This window comes from Trachemys scripta, chromosome 8, assembly GCF_013100865.1.
Source record: "Trachemys scripta elegans isolate TJP31775 chromosome 8, CAS_Tse_1.0, whole genome shotgun sequence".
Lineage (NCBI taxonomy): Eukaryota > Metazoa > Chordata > Testudines > Emydidae > Trachemys > Trachemys scripta.
This window is the reverse complement of record NC_048305.1, coordinates 107,257,942-107,275,697: the sequence shown is the minus strand read 5'-3', so window position 1 is coordinate 107,275,697 and position 17,756 is coordinate 107,257,942. Positions and strand designations below refer to the sequence as shown.

General features: G+C 60.9%; 1 protein-coding gene across 1 annotated transcript in view; it reads left to right on the top strand.

The window, feature by feature from the left end:
* Window positions 1-15,706, top strand: part of IPO13 (importin 13) — a 46,941-nt gene extending 31,235 nt beyond the window's left edge. The window contains exons 12-19 of the mRNA XM_034779183.1: window positions 381-518; window positions 975-1,071; window positions 2,938-2,990; window positions 13,400-13,466; window positions 13,599-13,657; window positions 14,174-14,263; window positions 14,681-14,862; window positions 15,173-15,706. Coding sequence (XP_034635074.1) covers window positions 381-518; window positions 975-1,071; window positions 2,938-2,990; window positions 13,400-13,466; window positions 13,599-13,657; window positions 14,174-14,263; window positions 14,681-14,862; window positions 15,173-15,269 — 783 coding nt within the window. The 3' untranslated portion in view covers window positions 15,270-15,706. The remainder of the gene's footprint in view (window positions 1-380; window positions 519-974; window positions 1,072-2,937; window positions 2,991-13,399; window positions 13,467-13,598; window positions 13,658-14,173; window positions 14,264-14,680; window positions 14,863-15,172) is intronic.
* Window positions 15,707-17,756: the final 2,050 nt, after the last annotated feature.

The following is a 17,756-nucleotide window of genomic DNA, read 5'->3' as shown; positions in this document are numbered from 1 at the left end:
CGGGAGTGAGGGGCACCAGCAGAGCTGGGGGGGAGCCCAGGGCTGGGGTAGCAGGGGGCTGCGGGTTGGGAGTGAGGGGCACCGGCAGAGCTGTGGGTGGGGGAGCCCAGGGCTGGGCTAGCAGGGGCTGCACGTCGGGAGTGAGGGGCACAGGCAGAGCTGGGGGAGCCCAGGGCTGGGATAGTGGGTGGCGGGAGGGAGGTGCATTGCCAGTGACGTTAATCTGCACAATGCAGCATGCTTCTCGGTCTGGCTGGTCTCTGAGCCCGTAATGCCGGCTCCCTTCCCTCCCCCCCACCCCCCCCGAGCCAGCTCTGTCCTGCGCGGTGCTGGGTGCATGCTTTGAAGTGTGACGCACGAGGCCCCTCCTGTCTCTGCAGTCCGTCTGCGCCATCTTTGAGAAGTCTGTGAAGACCCTGCTCGACGACTTTGCCCCCATGGTTCCCCAGCTGTGTGAGATGCTGGGTCAGATGTACAGCACCATTCCCCAGGCATCTGCGCTGGACCTCACTCGGCAGGTAAGTGTTGGTGCTGCAGGGCCCCCAGCGTGTGCCAGGCGCTGGGATTTCAGAGCTGGGGCCACAACTCCACTTGCTGCTGTTGTTGGCGTGGCCTGTTCTTTTCTCTCCAGTTGCCTCCCTTGCTCCTGCTGCGCGAGGGCATCCCACACAGGCCTCCCGATCCAGCCCTGCTGCTGGGAGCTGATCCCCCGACTTCAGAGAGCAAGCTGTGTTGTCGAGGTGACCTGACAGCTGCTCCCTTGGCCTCCAGCACCCTGTAAGCGGGGAAGGGCAGGGGTCTCTCTGCCCGTCCAGCCTGGAAGCAGGCCGGGCATCACTTTGTGTGCTGGGCTAGAGCACCTGCCGCTGGGACGAAGTGAGGCCTGCAGCTGGGCTCGCAGCTCTGTCTAGACGCCCTGCAGCCCTGGGTGGGTCACGGGCCACCCATAGCTTCCATCCCTCTCTCTCTTCCAGCTGGTTCACATCTTTGCTCACGAACCTGCCCACTTCCCTCCCATCAAAGCCCTCTTCCTGCTCGTCACCTCCGTCACGCTCACCCTCTTCCAGCAAGGTACGTGTACAAGCTCTCCCTCCTGCTGGGGGCCTGGTCAGCCTGTTACGTGCATGGGGAATGGCCATTTTCACTCCTAGCCAAGCTCACAGGGCCCCCTCTGCTCCTGGGAGGCGGGTCTCTTCCCCTCCGGCCCAGTGGAAGTGACAGGCGTCTCCTCCCCCCAGCACAGAACTGTGAGTTCAGCTCACAGCCCAGCCCCACGCAAGCCGCTGAGAGCACGTTGCAGGAAAGCAGGGCCTCAGTCCAGGGTTGGCGGTGCCCTGCAGTGGGGAGCGGCCTCGCTGGCAGTTCCAGCCGGGCCTGCGCTGCTCTCGTGGAACGTGTAGCGCTGGCTGGCACTGAAGGGTTTTGTAAAGCTGGTATCGGGGTTCTTCTCACGGGCCAGTGGCGGTCTAGTCACCCCGGCACCCAGCAGGTGTAGGAGCAGACAGGGACAGCCCTCTTCAAAGCTCCTGCTCCCCTTCCATGGGCCGACCCCAGAGCCTGGATTCCTTGGGGGCAGGGTCGCCCCTGACCCAGCTCCGTGCTGAGCTCTCAGGAGCTCTGTTCCCCTGGTGTGTGGTGGAGCTGGGAGCTCTGGAGCCAGCCCTCTCCGCTTTCTGCCACTGGTGGAGCCGGGTACACGGGGCCCCTGGCCTCTCCGACTACGTCGGCTGTGCTGTGCGCTGCCCCCGAGCAGGTTTGGGGACATGCAGCCAGCCCTGCACTGGGGCGAGGCAAGGGCCCTCCCTGGCGTGGTGTGCCCCGAGCCCTCGGGGGCTTGCTGGGGTGAGGGGCCTGTGCTAATGATATAGTTCTGGGTCTCTGGCAAACGACTGGGCCTGCTCCCCTGGAAGTCTGTGCAGAACTCTGTCAATGTCAGCGGGAGCAGCCTTAGGTGTGGGGGGCTCTTGGCCCAGGTCCCAGTGGGCACAGCACACCCCAGGGCAGCGATGGTCCCGGCTCTGAGGAGCTGGGGGTAGAGAGCCTCACTCATTTCAAAGGGCTGGGAAATGAGCAAGAACCAGCACCAGGGGAGACTGCCTGCCCGAGTGCAGCCCAGCGCCCCTGCCCATGGGGGCTTCACCCCCTTCAGAAGCCGGGGACCCTGTTCTGTGGCAAACAGCCCTGAGCCAAGCAAGTGGATTGTGTGTGCGTGCTGGCCGTGCCTGCCAGGGAGCTGGACTGACTGCCTAACCTGCGTTAGCTGAGAGAAGCTTGTGTAGAATCAGAGGCCAGGTGGCCGTGCCGTGGAGTTCTCGAAGCTGTGAGCGCTAGCACGGAAGGGACGCGGGGAGCCGGCTCTCGGGTTCCTGCACGCAGCGTGGATCGCAAAGCCAGCCGAGCGCCTGGGGAGCAGGGCCGGGGAGGGGGGCTGTGCCGGAGGCTCCGGTGACTTGGACGCGGGAGCCTGAGCCCCCTCCTGGCCAGTTGAGCATTTGCTGAGGTTTGTCATTTATTTGTAGTTACTTTTCAGGACCAAATGGTTTTGCAGATGCCCGTTCAGTCCCCCAGTGCAAACGCTCTAACTGTCCTCATGGAGCTGGTGCCCAGCTCACCCCCCGGCTTGTCCTCCCGCTCCTCTTCCTCTCCGAGACATGAAGAGCTCCTGGGCGCTTGGCCGCAGTCCCGGGGGCTTCGGACCCTTTCCTTTGCGGTTTCTTTTTGTTCTTGGGTTCTCCAGTTTCATGATTTTTGTATGTTTTGTTTCTTTAACTTGCTTCAAGCTGCTCATGTCCCCCCCTCCTCCCCCCTCGCACTCCTCCCCCGTCCCCCCACACTCCTGTTTTCACTTGTAAATTCTTTCTGTATCACATAACTATATGATGTTGAGTTGCTGTTTGTATGATTTTCTCTTAAGTTACATCTTTATTATATTTTTAGGGCCCAGGGATCATCCTGATATTGTTGATTCATTTATGCAACTCCTGGCACAGGTGTGTTTTAGTTTCTTATTCATTCACTTTCTGTTCTCTCTCTTTCTCTTATTTAATTCAATTTAAACCTATTTTTAGCTTTCTGTTGACAACGTTTTTTTCCTTTTAGTTGAATATCGAGTTTCTCCATCTGTTTCCGTGGAAGTTGAAAACAAAACATTCTCCTTTAGTTCTGGGTTTGCGCCATCCCTGGGCAGTGCCCTGCTCTGCAGGAGCCTCGGAGCTGCTGCCTCCGGGTGAAATGCTGGGGGGAGGAGAGGGCGGCCGGAGCCGGGACGGGATACCGCATGCTGCTCCGAGCTCAGACTTGTTCTAAAGAAAACTATAGCGTTTTCCACTCCTCCAGCTGCCTCTCTGCCAGGTGGGAGGTCCAGGTGGCGCCGAGACCAGCCTAGCTAGATGGCTCTCTCATGGGGGACAGAGCTCCCTTGCCGTTGGGGGCAGCGCACCCAGCCATCGCAGCGTGGCCCCAAACTGCCCTTTAGCAAGGCAGTCTCCCTCCAAGCCTGCAGGGGGAGCAGCATCTGGGGTTCGATCTGGAGCCAACTGGTGATGGGAGCAAGATGTCTGTGGTGGCAGCTGGGCGTCAGCCTGTCTGCCCCGTGGGTCCAGGGAGCCGCTTGTGCCGCCTGGGCAGGGCCCCCGCTGCTGGAGGCTGGCGTCCGGCTCGGGGAGAGCCCTGCACCTGTTCTGTGCCGCCCCCCCGCAGCCTGCTCTCACGAGGAGCAGTCCTGGGGCACCGGCTCGGGGAGGCTGAGTCTCGAGCCCAGCAGGGTGGTGCTAGAAATGCAGTTTCTGAGGGCAGGCCCTGAAGCCCCACGGGGAGATGCTGCCTGGCTCTTTGGCACGGGAGGAGACGGGGCTGCCTGTCCCAGGGACGGCAGAGTTGGTGTCTGCAGGTCTCTGACACAACATGCGCTGGCCACCCCACTTCACACGTCTGGGCTCGGTGCCTTTCTCTTGGCTGCTGAGTCTCGAGCTGAGGGTGGCAGGCTGCGCAGGGCTTTGAGCGCTCCGCTCTGTTGGCTCTGCCGGCGTGGCAGTGTGAAAGGCCACCACGCCTGGAGTGTGCTTCGCCAGAGGCCGCGCTGGCTGCCGTCACAAGGGGCACTGTCCAACCAGCCCAGCTGTCAGAACGCCCATGGTTTGGAGGGGCTGGAGCACAGGGCTGCGCAGAGATGTTAGGCTGGTGTGTATATATACCTGTCGGGGGAGACCCAGGATGCTGGCGCCAGCTTCCCAAGAGAACGTCTAACACCCTCAGCCGGAGGGGGGCAGCCTCCGGGCACAATGCTGTGTGCAGCTCCAGCTTCCCAGGACAGGGGGACCCCTCACCAGGGCCTGGAATTGGCCTGGGCCTCGCCATCGTGGTGGGTTTGAAGGAACCCCCTCAAGGAGCTGACATGCTGCTCTCCTCGGTAACCAAATGGCCAGGCCTTTGATGTGTGCCTGCACTGCCAGGAGCCGTGCCGGTGCCTCTCTGAACTGACGGGTGGAGCAGCCTCCCAACTGGGTTGGCTGGATCCCAGCCCCAGGGCCCTACAGACATGGTGGCCATGGGCTGGCCCAGGCAGTCGGTGGGGTGGGGTTGAGCTGGACGCAGTTGCGATGAACCCGAGTCGTGTGTGGGTCCAGTCTGGCTGGCTCACTCGCTGTGGCCATGTCCCCCATTGGGAGCGGATCGAGACTGCACGTGCTGCTGCTCCAGGGGAACCAGGCCGGTCAGCGAGTCACGACCCCCAGGCTCCAGTGCATGGTGCCTGGGACCTGCCTTCTGTGGGGAATGCTGGCACCAGCTTCTTCCTCCAGTCTGATGTTCTTACAGGTGCTCTGTCTGCCTGCACAGTGATGCACCAGCGCATGTGTCTGGGCCCCACAAACCCGCGTGGCTGGAGCACACACTGCAGTGGGCTGTAGATACAGGTACGTCTGTCCTGCGCTGCTCCTAACTGGGCTCCGCTCCCTCCTGCACTCTCTAGCATAGACCAAGACCAGCCCAGTCACCACGGGGCTCTTGTTTTCCAACTGTGCGCCTCCTCCCAGCCCCTGCCCTAGCTGCTGAGCCCTGCAGCCAGCAAGAGCACTGGGCAGCCAGGGCCTGGGCACAGCTGAGTGTCTGGGATCTCGAGTGCAGCATGGAGGGGAGTGTGGGGTGGGGGTCTCGGTGCTAGAACTTCGGCCAGCACCCTTCTGCCTATGAAATGTGCCCAGTTCTTTCAAGTGCAGAACTGGCTGGTGCTGGAACGGGGCAGTTAGTACAGGGGCCGTCCTGGCAGCCCTCCTGCGCTCTTCCTAGCATTCCCGGCTACCAGTTCCCTGCCAACTTCCTGCCCACCCTGGCTTTCCCCTGTAGATTGTCTGGCTGCCCCCTCTAGTGGGTGGAGCCGGCAAGGGAGTGGGCGGTGAATTATCTTGCATTTCACAGACTCGCTTTGCCTGACACTGGTGTAATGAAAACCAATACATAAATGTGGTGTTTTGAAACTCACCCTTCTGACCCCAGCCTAGTTCTACCCACCTGCCATTAGAGGGACTTCCCAGGGGCTGGTTGCTTCCCATTGAAACCATAAGAGTCATGAGACAATTGCGGTGTCTTGAAAATATTGGGTCTCCTCCGAGCCCTCCCAAGCCGCGGTGACCCCTCCTCTGTGCCGGGATGCAGCAAAGGCGCGGCCTGGCTATGCCGTCCTTTGATGCTCATGCAGTGCCCTCTGCCCATCCTGGATAATGCCACACCTGCTGGCCTCCTAAGGCTGGAATAAGCACCTTTCTCTAGGCATTGCCCCAGCCCTGCCAGAACCTGATGGATGCCCACGCTCCCAGCCTTCCTGCCCCCAGGAGCACTGCTGGCAGCTGGCATGGTGTCTGTTTCTACTGGGAACACCTGCTCTCTCCTGCCTACCCCAGCATCTCTGTCAGTGGAGGGAAGGACTCCACACCAGGGGTGGCTGTTAGGGTCAGGTGGGAGATGCAGCGACTGCACCCTATCCCTCCCAAAGCCAGCCTCTGCCTCAGTATCTGTTGGATGCTCGTCATCCCCCTGCCTTTCCTCGCCCCTCTCTTGCAGCCCCCTCTGGGACTGCAGCCTCTCGTGGGGCTTGGGGCACAGCGTTTCTCCACCACACGTTGTGGCTGAAGGCCACCTGTTTTAATGCAGTCTCCCAAGCCCTTCTGGCTTGCTGTAGCTGCCACCTCTTCTCTGGCCGCCTCTTTCTCTAGACAGAAGGCCAAGGCAGCTCTCCACATGCCCAAACCCAGGACTGCGAGGAATTGCCTTGTGCAGAGGAAGGCAAAATCTCCTCCTCCCGAGGACTCTGCTTCCAGGAGTGGTCTGCCGTGGGCCTGGACGGCCTCACTCACCACATCCGAGTGCAGCAGATTTCGGATGGAGAATCCACCCCTGCCCTGGCGCTTTGGTCACCTTCCCCATTCAAAACCTGGCCTGATCTCTGATTGAATTTGTCTGGCTTCAGCTTCCAGCCCTGGGTCCTTGGCCGGCCTTTCTCTGCTCGGTTCAGGAGCCCTTCAGTACCTGGGATTTTCTCCCCAGGAAGGTACCTGCAGATAGTTGTCAGGTCAACTCTCGGCCTTTGTTTGGATAAACTGAACAGACCGAGCTCTTTAAATCTCTCACTGTCAGGCATTTCCTCCAGCCCTCCAAACAAAGGGTCTCTTTCCTGCACCCTTTTCAGTTTTTCCACATCCTTTTTAAAATGTGGCCCCCAGTGTGCCAATGTGAGTCGTGCCAATGCTGCATACAGAGCTGCAGTCCCCGCTCTCCTCCCACTCCCTGCTCTTCTGCGGCTTTATCCCTCTGTGCACAGCAGGGCACTGGGAGTGGCTTGTCCGCTATGACCACTGGATCCTTTTTCCAGGGTACAGCCGCAGGCTGCAGGGGTGGCTGGCATTCCTTGGTCTCAGGTGGATGACTTTGCAGTCGGCTGCATTAAAGCAGTTTGGGTCCCTGGGCTCAGCTTGCCAAGCCATCCGGTTTGCTCCATATGACTGTCCTGTCCTCAAGTCTCAGGGGGAGCCGTGTTCGTCTGTATCTACAAAAACAACAAGGAGTCTGGTGGCACCTTGAAGACTAACAGATTTATTTGGGCATAAGCTTTCGTGGGCAAAAACCTCACTTCTTCGGATGCATGGAGTGAAAGTTACAGATGCAGGCATTGACAGAGCAAGACGGGTACCCAGAAATCACCTACTACAGGACAGGCCCAACAAGGACAATAACAGAACACCACTGGCCATCACATACAGCCCCCAGCTGAAACCTCTCCAGCGCATTATCCACGATCTACAACCTATCCTGGAAAATGATCCCCACTCTCAAAGACCTTGGGAGGCAGCCAGTCCTCGCTTACAGACAACCCCCCAGCCTGAAGCAAATACTCACCAGCAACTACACACCACACACACCACAGAAACACCAACCCAGGAACCAATCTCTGTAGCAAACCTCGTTGCCTACTCTGTCCCCATATCTACTCTGGCGACACCATCAGAGGACCCAACCACATCAGCCACACCATCAAGGGCTCATTCACCTTCACATCCACTAATGTTATATATGCCATCATGTGCCAGCAATGCCCCTCTGCCATGTACATTGGCCAAACCGGACAGTCCCTCCACAAGAGAATAAATGGACACAAATCGGACATCAGGAATGGTAACATACATAAGCCAGTAAGTGAACACTTCAATCTCCCTGGTCATTCTATTACAGATTTAAAAGTCACTATCATTGAACAAAAAAACTTCAGAAACAGACTTCAAAGAGAAACAGCAGAACTAAAATTCATTTGCAAATTTAACACCATTAATCTGGGCTTGAATAGGGACTGGGAGTGGCTGACTCATTACAGAAGCAGCTTTTCCTCTCCTGGAATTGACACCTCCTCATCTATTATTGGGAGTGGACTACATCCACCCTGATTGAATTGGCCCTGTCAACACTGGTTCTCCACTTGCGAAGTAACTCCCTGCTCTCAATGTGTCAGTATATAATGCCTGCATCTGTAACTTTCACTCTATGCCTCCGAAGAAGTGAGGTTTTTACCCACGAAAGGTTATGCCCAAATAAATCTGTTAGTCTTTAAGGTGCCACCAGACTCCTTGTTGTCCTGTCCTCATTACTTAACGTGCTGTCAGACTTCGTGCCACCCACAGATCTGCTCAGCAGTGATTCTGTGTTTACTTCCAGGCCACTGACGGTGGTGTCAGGCCTTGAGCCAGTCCCTGGGGGACCCCACTAGAAACACCCCACTCGATAAGATCTGTGAGCCAGACAATTCCTTTCTTTAAGAACATGAGAACGGCCAGACTGGATCAGACCAGTGGTCCAGATAGCCCAATATCCTGTCTTCCGACAGGGGCTGGTGCCTCCGAGGGAATGAACAGAACAGGGCAGTTATCCAGTGATCCATCCCCTGTCGCCCAGGCCCGCCTCCTAGCAGTCATTTATTTATAACTCTCTCTCTCCAGAGAGAGAGAGAGAGATATCTATATATCTCTATAATATATTTCACTTTCTTATACTAACCCAAACATTCTAGGTGCCAGCCTCTAAAAACACTACACACCAGAAGTGAGAGAGCAACAGATTCCTGAAATCTTGGGTTCCCGCATATTAACCGCACTGTTTCTAGAACATGGATCTTTAGGGTATTGGGGAGGAGAAAGAAGTTAGCCAGTTCTTAACCCATTTATCAGGGGCTTTCTTGAAGGGGTGTAGTGCTAGTTTTTAATCCGAATTTAATTCCAAACATCTACAAAAGTCAAAATATTCTATCCGTGCACTCACCTTTACCAGCCGGACTTGCATTTCGTTCTTTGCCGAGATGATGCTTTGTGTAGCAGAACCTGCTGTCCATAAAGCCATGCTGGCTGGCATTGAGTACATCACCATTCTTTATCCACTGAACCCAGGCCTGCTTTTCTATTCTTTTGCCTGGGATTGGTGTCTCCTCCCGAGCTGAGCAAGCCACTGCCCATGTCTGCCGTGTGCTTTATAAGGTCCAGAAGCACTTGTGCCTCCAGACCAATGTGGATGCCTCGGGCCTGAAGCCACCCAGAAAGTTTGGGTTTCTGGCTGAGGGCTCTGCCTCCTGCTCAGACCCAGCAGTGCACGCAGGAGCAGTTGCTCCAACACCAGCATGGGGCCTCCCTGCCTCCCTTGCATGACGCTGGCCCTGTGGGACACAGATCCGACTCACCTCTCATCTTAGCCCCGAGCCTGGAGGAGGAGGAGAGGCCGTGTTTTTCATTATCTAGGCAGCCCTCATTCCCACTGGCTCTGTCACTGGCGTCTGTCAGCAGCAGGAAGAAGCGCACTCTGGCTCCTTCCCAAGCGTTGAGCTGCCTGGGGGCTCGGTTCCTGGTGCAGCAGAGCCCTTCCTTCCATTCAGCAGGGCCTCCGAGGCCCCAGGCATGTTCCAGGCCTAGCAGGCCAGGGGCTCGGGACTGTGCTTCAGGCCTTCCTCCTCTCTGGCCTGGTGGTGCTCTCCACCCTAGTCCGTCAGTCTCTGGAATGGGGCTGCTGGGGAGTCATGTGACTTCCAGGAAGCCTCACCCAGAATCCCAGCGGATGCCAGCCTGCCCAAAGGGGGCAGGACTGGGGCCTGAGCTCCCGGCGAGAGTCCACGTGCCCAGGCTCGGAGCAGAGAGCCCAGCTCCTCGGCACTTTTTCCACCACTCTCGATTCAAACAGGGTGTCGCAGTTGGGCAGCAGGTGCCTCTTACTGCCTGGGCAGCCCCAAGAGTTTCTTGCTCGGGACCCAGGCTCTCCACCTCTCAGCCCAAGTAGAGCAGGCCCATCGGACCAGGCTGGCCCCCTGTGTCCGTGGGAAGCTGGAACTAGGCCGATGGGATGAGCAGAATAGCCCTTCGCTCAGCTGAATCCTGCAACCCTCGGCAGTGCTGCTTCACATGGGGCCTCCGTCCCAGCTCAGCAAGCCGCTCCCAGTGTGTCCTCCAGCCGTGGCGGGCACACACCTTCCCCTTCCAGTGGCTGGGGCATGGGCAGACCTTTCCCAGGTAGATCAGAGCATACTGAGTGGGGTAACTCTCATTGCCTTCCCCGCTGGGCCAAGGCCTCTGTCTGCGGAGACTCCCCTATGGCAGGAGCGCTGCTGCAGTAGAGGTGGAGCTGCTGAACTTAACGGGCTGGAGGTTGGCTGGCTGCTCCCATCTCTCAGCTGATCCCATTTCACACAAGCCATCGGCAGCCTGGGCGCCCTTTCCATGGCATGAGACTCAAAGCCTTCGTCCTTATGGGTGTGGGGATTCCCCTAAGCTGGGTTTAGTAGGGGGCCCAGCTACGAGTCTCTGTAGGAACCGCTGCTGCCTTGGAGCTCAGCTACAGAGACCATCTGGGCAGCTGCTCCCGTCTCAGGCCCGCTTGCAAGGGCCTGTCGAGAAGTGGAGTTTCGGGTTGGCCCCTTGTGTTCTCACCATGGCTCCTGTGAGCCTCCTAGAAACGCTTCTCCTCCATCTCTGCCCATGGAGGAGCTACCTCTGAGCAGGGGGCCCTGCCCAGCTCAGCTCCCCAGCTCCCACCGGCCTTGCCCATCAAGAACTGGCTGCTCCCTCCTTGTGCCCTACCCCGTCCTCCAAAGGAAACAGCTCTGCCTTGTCTGACAGGCCAGGCCTGTGCCCACTGCACTAAGGGGCAGCGTGTCCAGGGATCTGTTCTCTGTGCAAAGTGCCCCAGAGCCCTTTCCTGGACTTGGCTCGCTCCCATCAGCTTTGCTCCAAGGAGGACAGAGCCTCCTATGGCCACTCCCCAGGCCTCTGGCTGCAACCTGCCTGCCTTCCTCCTCTGTTTTGCTGCTCCGCTCCCTTCCTGGGCCTTGCTGTGGGGTGACCTGCACCCTTCCAGAGCGGCCCTATGTGCCCTGGCTGTTCTCTGGGACTTTGGGCGCCAGCATGGCCCGAAGGATACGTCTGCACACAACTCCACACCGGACCTGGGTACAGCTGTCTTGGGATCAGGCTGTGGAGCTGAACAATGGCTGTGTAGATGGTCGGACGCAGGCTGGAACCTGGGTTCTGAGACCCCACAAAGTGGGAGGAGGTCCAGCCTGAGCCCAAACGTCTACACAGCAATTTTTAGCCCCGCAGCGTGAGCCTGAGTCAGCTGATGTGGGCCTGCCGTGGGTCTTTTATTCCGGTGTGGCCGTACCCGAGCAGGGCTGGTGCGTGGAGCGTGTGCATATTCCTGCCTGAACGGAGGGGTCCCACAGAGCTCGCTGGCTGGGGGAGGCCGGCACAGGCCTCAGCGCATGTGAAATCTACTCCTCGCTCTAGAACAAACCCAGTAAGGGTCTCCTGCTTCGAGTGTGTGGTGCGAATCCCTCCCTGGGTCGTGCACGGGATGTGCATGGATACACCTGCATATTGCACCTAGATAGAAGGAATATAACGGATCATCCAAATGTTACACCGAGCTTCCCCTCCTTGGCATCACTGAGACATGGCTGAGGTGGAGGCAGGTAAGTCAGCTGCCCCAAACCAGTGCAGAGAAATCTGCTAGTTCCAGCCGCAGGCCGCGCTGCTTGATTTATAGCACCTGTCCTGTGGGCGCGCAGACCGGGTAGATGGCTTTCGTTCCTCGGGCCTGTGTCCCTGGACGACTCCTGTAGTGTCCGAGAGGTCAGTCTTTGCAGTGTGAAACGCTGGTTAGGTGTAACCTGTGCAGTCACAGCAGCAGGTCATGCAGGCAGACAGCTGCCCATCAGCAGAGGCTGATGTCCCCTTTGATGAGAACAGCTGCGGCAACACTATGCTAGAAATGAGGGATCTCAGTCCTCACGCTCCAGAGCACAAAACTGCCATGCCATCCATGCAGGTTCCTGCAAACACGGGCCTGGCCCGTCACACAGGGGTGTCGGGCCAGCCAGCCCGCTGCTCTGTGGGGAGAGCCCCGTGCAGTCACCACAGCCGCGCTAGGGGAAGGGCCGGGCAACGACTTTATTTTTTACGGTAGCCGTCCCAGCCTTTCCCACTGCCCGGCATGGAGAGCTGCATCCTGTTTGTCTGTACACACCTGCATAGTCAGACCCCCAGTCACAGCCGTAGAAACAACCTTGTTTGCGAGGAGCACAACTCATGGCTGGCCTGGTGCTGTGCTGCAGAGCATGTGAGAAGGGCAGGGGGCAGTCTGCTGGGATGGCGGGTGGTGGGCTGCTTGCCAGTCTGCAGCACGCTGAGGGGCTGGCATTATCCCAGGCAATGGGAATCGGGCAGGTGTCTGGGTCTGAGCCTGCCCCAGTAGCTGGGCACACGGCTCGGCGAGAGGCTGGTCAAAGGCCCAGCAGGGGCAGAAGCTGGTTTCCTGGTCACTGGTAGCTTGCCCCTCCCCTCCGGCTGTGCGCACAGGGCGTGGGGCCTGTCTGCTGGCGGGGGTTTCTCTGGGCACTGGGAGCTGCAGCTGCTCTCCCCGGTGCTGCGGTGACCAGGCTGGGAAGGATGAGCCGTTGTTGCGCTGTCCATGGTGCTGGCGGGCCGCACTGGGCACTAGCCAGGCCACCGGAGTGCGTGTCCTCCAGGCTCCCTTGCAGGCTGTGGAAATGGCACGAGAAGCTGCCCCTCTGTCCGGCCGGTCCCTCCTGCCATGGGAGGGCTCCGGGATCATGGAGTTCCTTGGCTTTCTCCCGCTGGGCCCACGCCGGAGCAGCTCGGTTTGAATCCCTACATTTCCCCTTAACTGGTGGCAGAAATCCCCTGCCTCTTCTCTGAGGGCCCCGTGTCTCGAGGGGAGGAGGGGCGTCAAGCCGTCTGGCTGGAGGGGGCCTGGCATGCCAGGGCATAGGGCGTCCCTCCCACCAATGGGGGCGGCTGAACAGCAATGTCTGAGCCCACCAGGCAGCAGAAGGCCAAAGCTCCTCACACTTCAGAGCCGCTTGCTGCTCAGGAGATGCCAAGCAGCCTAGAGCTGCCTCCCCTTCTCCAGCCACCCCCCATTGATCTCTGGCCCCCAGAACCAAGGGGTAGGGGGGTGACTGGTCAGCCCTGGAAGCAGGGCCCTTGCTCTGACCCGGTGAACTCCGTTAGCCCCCCAAGGGGGAAACCTCTTCATAAGTACCTGAGTGCTTCTACCACCCCCTGCTGAGCGGCTCTGCTCGGCCCTGGCGCGGTGGGAAGAGAGGAGCTCTGTCCGCGTCCGTGTGCCAGCCGTGTGCACGGAACAGCCGTGGCTGCTGGGCCTAGGGGAGCACCGGGGTGGGCTCGATGGGTGTTTCTGGGGGAAATGGGTTTCCCCCTTTCTGCTGTGGGAAAGCTGCTCTGCAGACTGGCCGCGCCAGGTAAGTGTGTGCCCGGTGGGGGGGCAGCAGAGAGCTGGGGTGCGCTGTGTGCGCTGGCTCGGCAGAGCGGGTTATTGTGGCTCTGTGTCTGCTTCGCAGGCTCTCAAAAGGAAGCCCGACCTGTTCTTGTGCAGCAGCCTGGATATCCAAGCGGTGTTCCAGTGTGGTGAGTACCCGACCCAGCCCCAGACCCTACAGGGAACCGCCCCCCTCGTGGGGAGGCTGCGGGGTGTCCTGGAGAGCTCCGGGAGAGGGGCGGCTCTTCTGGCTGCTAACCCTGGTGGTTTCTGCCCCGCAGGCGTCCTCTCCTTGAAGTTCCCCGAGGCCCTGACCGTCAAAGCGTCCTGTGGCTTTTTTGTGAGTATTGTGGCTTCCCGTTGTGGCTGGTGCTGGTCGCGTGGCTGCACTCCGGCGTTACTGTAGGGGTCTGCTTGGGGGGAGCTGTTCCCATGCAGGCCCCCGGGGGCCCCAGGCCGACGGGCCCCGTCCCTGGGTCTGAAGGAGGCGCAGATAACCAGGGCTCCCCTCCTGCGGCAGCTGTGAACCTAGCTGGGTCCCGTGTGCCCTGGGGTTGGCTGCAGTAACCAGCCAGGCCCTGCCGTGCACTGTTCTGTGCCCCTCCCCCATGGCCCAGCAGGATGCTGGCACTGGGCGTCCTGCTCCTTTGGGCTCTGGGGCCCCCCTGGGTTCTGCTCCAAATTTGGTGACCCCGCTACGGAGGAGGGGCTAGAGGGGAAGGGCTTGGAGGCTCCCAGGCAAGTGACGGCTCTGTGCCCTGGGGGTGGGGGAATGGCGGCTCTCCGGGCTCGCTGCTTGGGTGCTGCCTGAAGGGCTGGTCTCGGGCCGGGCTGAATTCCCCGGGTCCTGTTGCAGACGGAGCTGCTGCCTCGGTGTGGAGAAATCCCCCCTGTGGGGCAGGTGGTGCATGAGAATGGCAAGCTGCTGCTGCAGGCTGTGCTGGAGGTAAGGGGGCAGGCCCTGGAGTGGGGGAGGGTTTGGGGCAGGACCCTGGGGAGAGGCGGGGGAGGGTTTGAGGCAGGGCCCAGGAGGGGGACAGGTATGGGGCAGGGCCCTGGGGGCACTACAGGAGTTGGGGGGGGGGGCAGATCCTGGGGCACGTTTTACCTGCCAACGTAGCTTCCCCTCAGCAGCCTTGGCCAAGCATTGAGTCCTCCCCACATGGACCTGTGCCCAGTGGGTCTGCCCACTCCCGCAGACGGGTCTGCGCTGTCCCGGGCAGCTCCGTGCGCCCTGGGTGCACTCAGTGATGCTACGCCAGGGCTCCCCCCAGGAGGAGGGGCCCCGAAAATCGGGCCCTTAGTTGGCGCTGCCAGTCCAGCGCTCCTCTGGCCCGCGCTCAGCAGGGTCTGTGCTTCACAGGGCGTCGGAGGCCAGGCCTCCCGCAGCCTGATGGATCACTTTGCAGAGATCCTCTTCGCCCTGAGCAAGCACTGCTTCAGCTACTTGAACGTCTGGATGAAGGAGGCCATGCAGCAGGAGGCCTTCCCCTCGGCCCGCGTCAGCCCGGAGCAGAAGGACACCTTCAGCCAGCAGATCCTCAGGTGGGGCTGACCGAGGAGCTCACAGCCCAGGCTGATCCCAGAAGGGAGGCGCCCCTCGCAGGGGCCAACTCCTGTCCCCCTCCCGCCTCTGCACGCCAGCTGACCCCGCAAGGGGAGCCCCTGCGGCCCCCCCCCCCCCCGGCTCTGCATGCCGGCCAGCCCCACAAGAGGAGCCCCTGCCCCCCCGGTTTTGTGTGCTGCCCCAGCCTGCTCTGCTGTGCCGCTGGTCCCACGGGCAGCAGGCTGGCTGTGGGCCATGGGTGAGTATTAGCAGAGTCTGGCTCACGCGTGTCCCTGTCTGTGTTAGCAGAGAGCGTGTGAACAAGCGGCGTGTGAAGGAGATGGTGAAGGAGTTCACCCTGCTGTGCCGGGGCCTGCATGGCACAGAGTACACAGCCGACTACTGAGAGCCCCACCGGGAGAGCAGACGGATCGCCCGGGCCAGCTCTTCCCCGCACGGCAGCCCCCGTCCTCCCTGCCCCGCTGCAATCCGGCTCGTAGAATAACCCTCCACCTCGAAGTAACCCGCTCCGGACGCTGCTCAGCTACCATCCTCCGTTCCCCAGCATGCTCCCCCGGCAGGGGCTGGGAGCGGGCAGCAGCGGCTGCAGGACATGGCGGGGAGGCTGGCCAGACGCCCCAGGGCTGCAGGCTCACAGTGACTGCCCTTGCTGTGGCTGGGTGCCAGCCCTTCCCGTGGGCAGCCGTGGGCTGGAGTCCCTGCAGGAAGCGGCCCCTAGCGTGTCCATGGTGGTGACTGTCCCGCACCAGGGCCCCTGCCCTCTGGCCGTGTGTGTATGGTTTGGGGGAGCCCTGCACCTAATTATAGTCAGGATATTTCTACGCTGTGGCTGTGTTTCTTCTGCCTGGGTCCTGCTCAGCCCAGTGCCGGGGCACCCCCCAGAGCCTCCCCTCTCCACTGGAGCATATGGCCTTGGTACCCCTCTGCGCACGGCCAGCAGGGGGTGCTCAGGCTGCAACCCCAGGGGAGAGGAGCTCAGCACGCAAGTGCTGGGAGCTGTTGTCTGCCAGGGGTTTGGCTTGGTGCTCCTTACCCTGCCGCTCTCTGAACAAGCCCAGGGGAATCAGCGTGAGGCTGGTGTCTGCGTGGAGGGGCTTCGCCCTAGAGGTGGTGGCTTGGGACCCCTGTCTAGCTGCCCGAGGAAAAGCACCAGGCCAGGGCCGGGAGAGCTGGTGGCTGCGTTGCAGGTACTGGCCTGAGAACGGAGCAAGCAGCCGCTGCATCTGACTGCGGCTCAGCGTTAGCCGACGCGGCCGGCAGCAGAGCAGGCGAAGACTTGTCTGTCCGTCTGGTGGGGTGGGGGGCGGCTCTCACAGGGGCCAGGGCTGCTGGAGCATCTCCTGTGCCCCCCCAAGCGTAGGCAGCCAGGGCTGGAGTGTGTCTAGGGACCAGCGACGCCCAGTTCCCAGAGAGCCCTTCTCTTCACAACCGCCCTGTGGCCACTCTAAGCAGGGACCTGGGCTGCTGCTCCTTGGGGCGCCCAGCTGATGGGCACAGCTACGCCTCAGCCCTGTGAGAGGTCGCTGTAGGGTGCCCTCGGGTGGGCAGGGCATGTCCTCCCCAGGGCTGCAGGCTCACCCGGCCTGTGAGAATGCAATCCAGCTGGCCATGCCCCCAGCCTCGCCCCCAAGCCTGAACCTCAGCTGGGCAGCCGGGCCCAGCCCTTCATGTGCTTAGCAGGTTTGGGGATGCTCAGTTCAGGGGTGCGCCAGTCCCATGGAACAGCGCCCACATGCTGCCAGTTTGCGCTGTCACATGGGACCGTGCCTGGTTCATCCCAGCCTCGCTGGCTTCTCTCCAGCCACAGGTACAGGGAGGGCAGGTGCGTTTCTCAAGGGGCAGGGGCGAGGCTGCCCCAGGGCACAGAGCCGGGCCCAGGACCTTGTGGGCCAGGTTTAATTTCCCCTGCAGTGGCTCAGCCTACCACTGCGTGATGCTGTTGCATCAGCCTCCTTGGTTTCCTTTGATATGGGGCAAAGGCTGGACCTTGCTTTGGGCATCTCCCCAGTGCCCCCCAGGTGTGGGGCAGCCTCAGGCCTTGTCCTTAGCAGGGGCTCAGTGGAGTGCAGCAGGCTGAGTCCTGACTGCCGTCTGGTGAGGCAGGGTGCACAGCGGGCAGCTGCCTGGGTGTGTTCAGACCCCGCTCTGCCAGGCAGGGCCCAAGCCTGGCCTGGAGTGGTGCAGGAACAGCCAGGACAGCCCCGGCCGGGCCCTAGCCTGAACGTGGGACAGAAGGGGCCTGGGCCCTGTGGCTACTGAGCCGGGCCCCCGGCTTGCTGCTGCCCCTGTAGCCCTGCTGGGGGTCGGCTCCCAGTCACCCAGGGCAGGGCAAGGCAGGGGGTGGATGGCTGGTGTGCCTGTTGCTTCCTGCACCCTGGGGTGGTGGGGCTGCAGGCGGAGGGGTGGGAACAGCCCCAGGTTGCTGGCCTGGCTGGGGAAAACGCGCTCCATCCTGTCAGCCCCGTTGTGCCGGCCCCGCTCCCTGCGGAGTCAGCGCTGACCCCAAGGCCCCAGCATGGTGCTGGGCAGCAGATCACGGGATGGAGGTCACAGCCCTGCTGTCCTGGCCCAATCCCACCATGGGGCCGCCCCCTTGTGAGTGCTGCAGGGGGCAGCCAGCTGCCATGATCCACCCCAGAGGTGGCTGCTGGCCTGGCCAGTGCCCCCTCCCTCCAGCCCCTGGCACTTGCTGCAGGGCAGATGGAACGAGCAGCCAGCCAGAGTCGTTTGCACGAGACACGTTATTGCCCTGCCCTGCCCCTCCCAGCCTAGCTGGGGGCTGCTCCAGCCCTGGGTCCCCTAGCCCCTGCTCTTCCCTCTAGTCGCACGCATGCACGCACGTACGTACATCTCCGGCCGGCTCCTCCTGTCA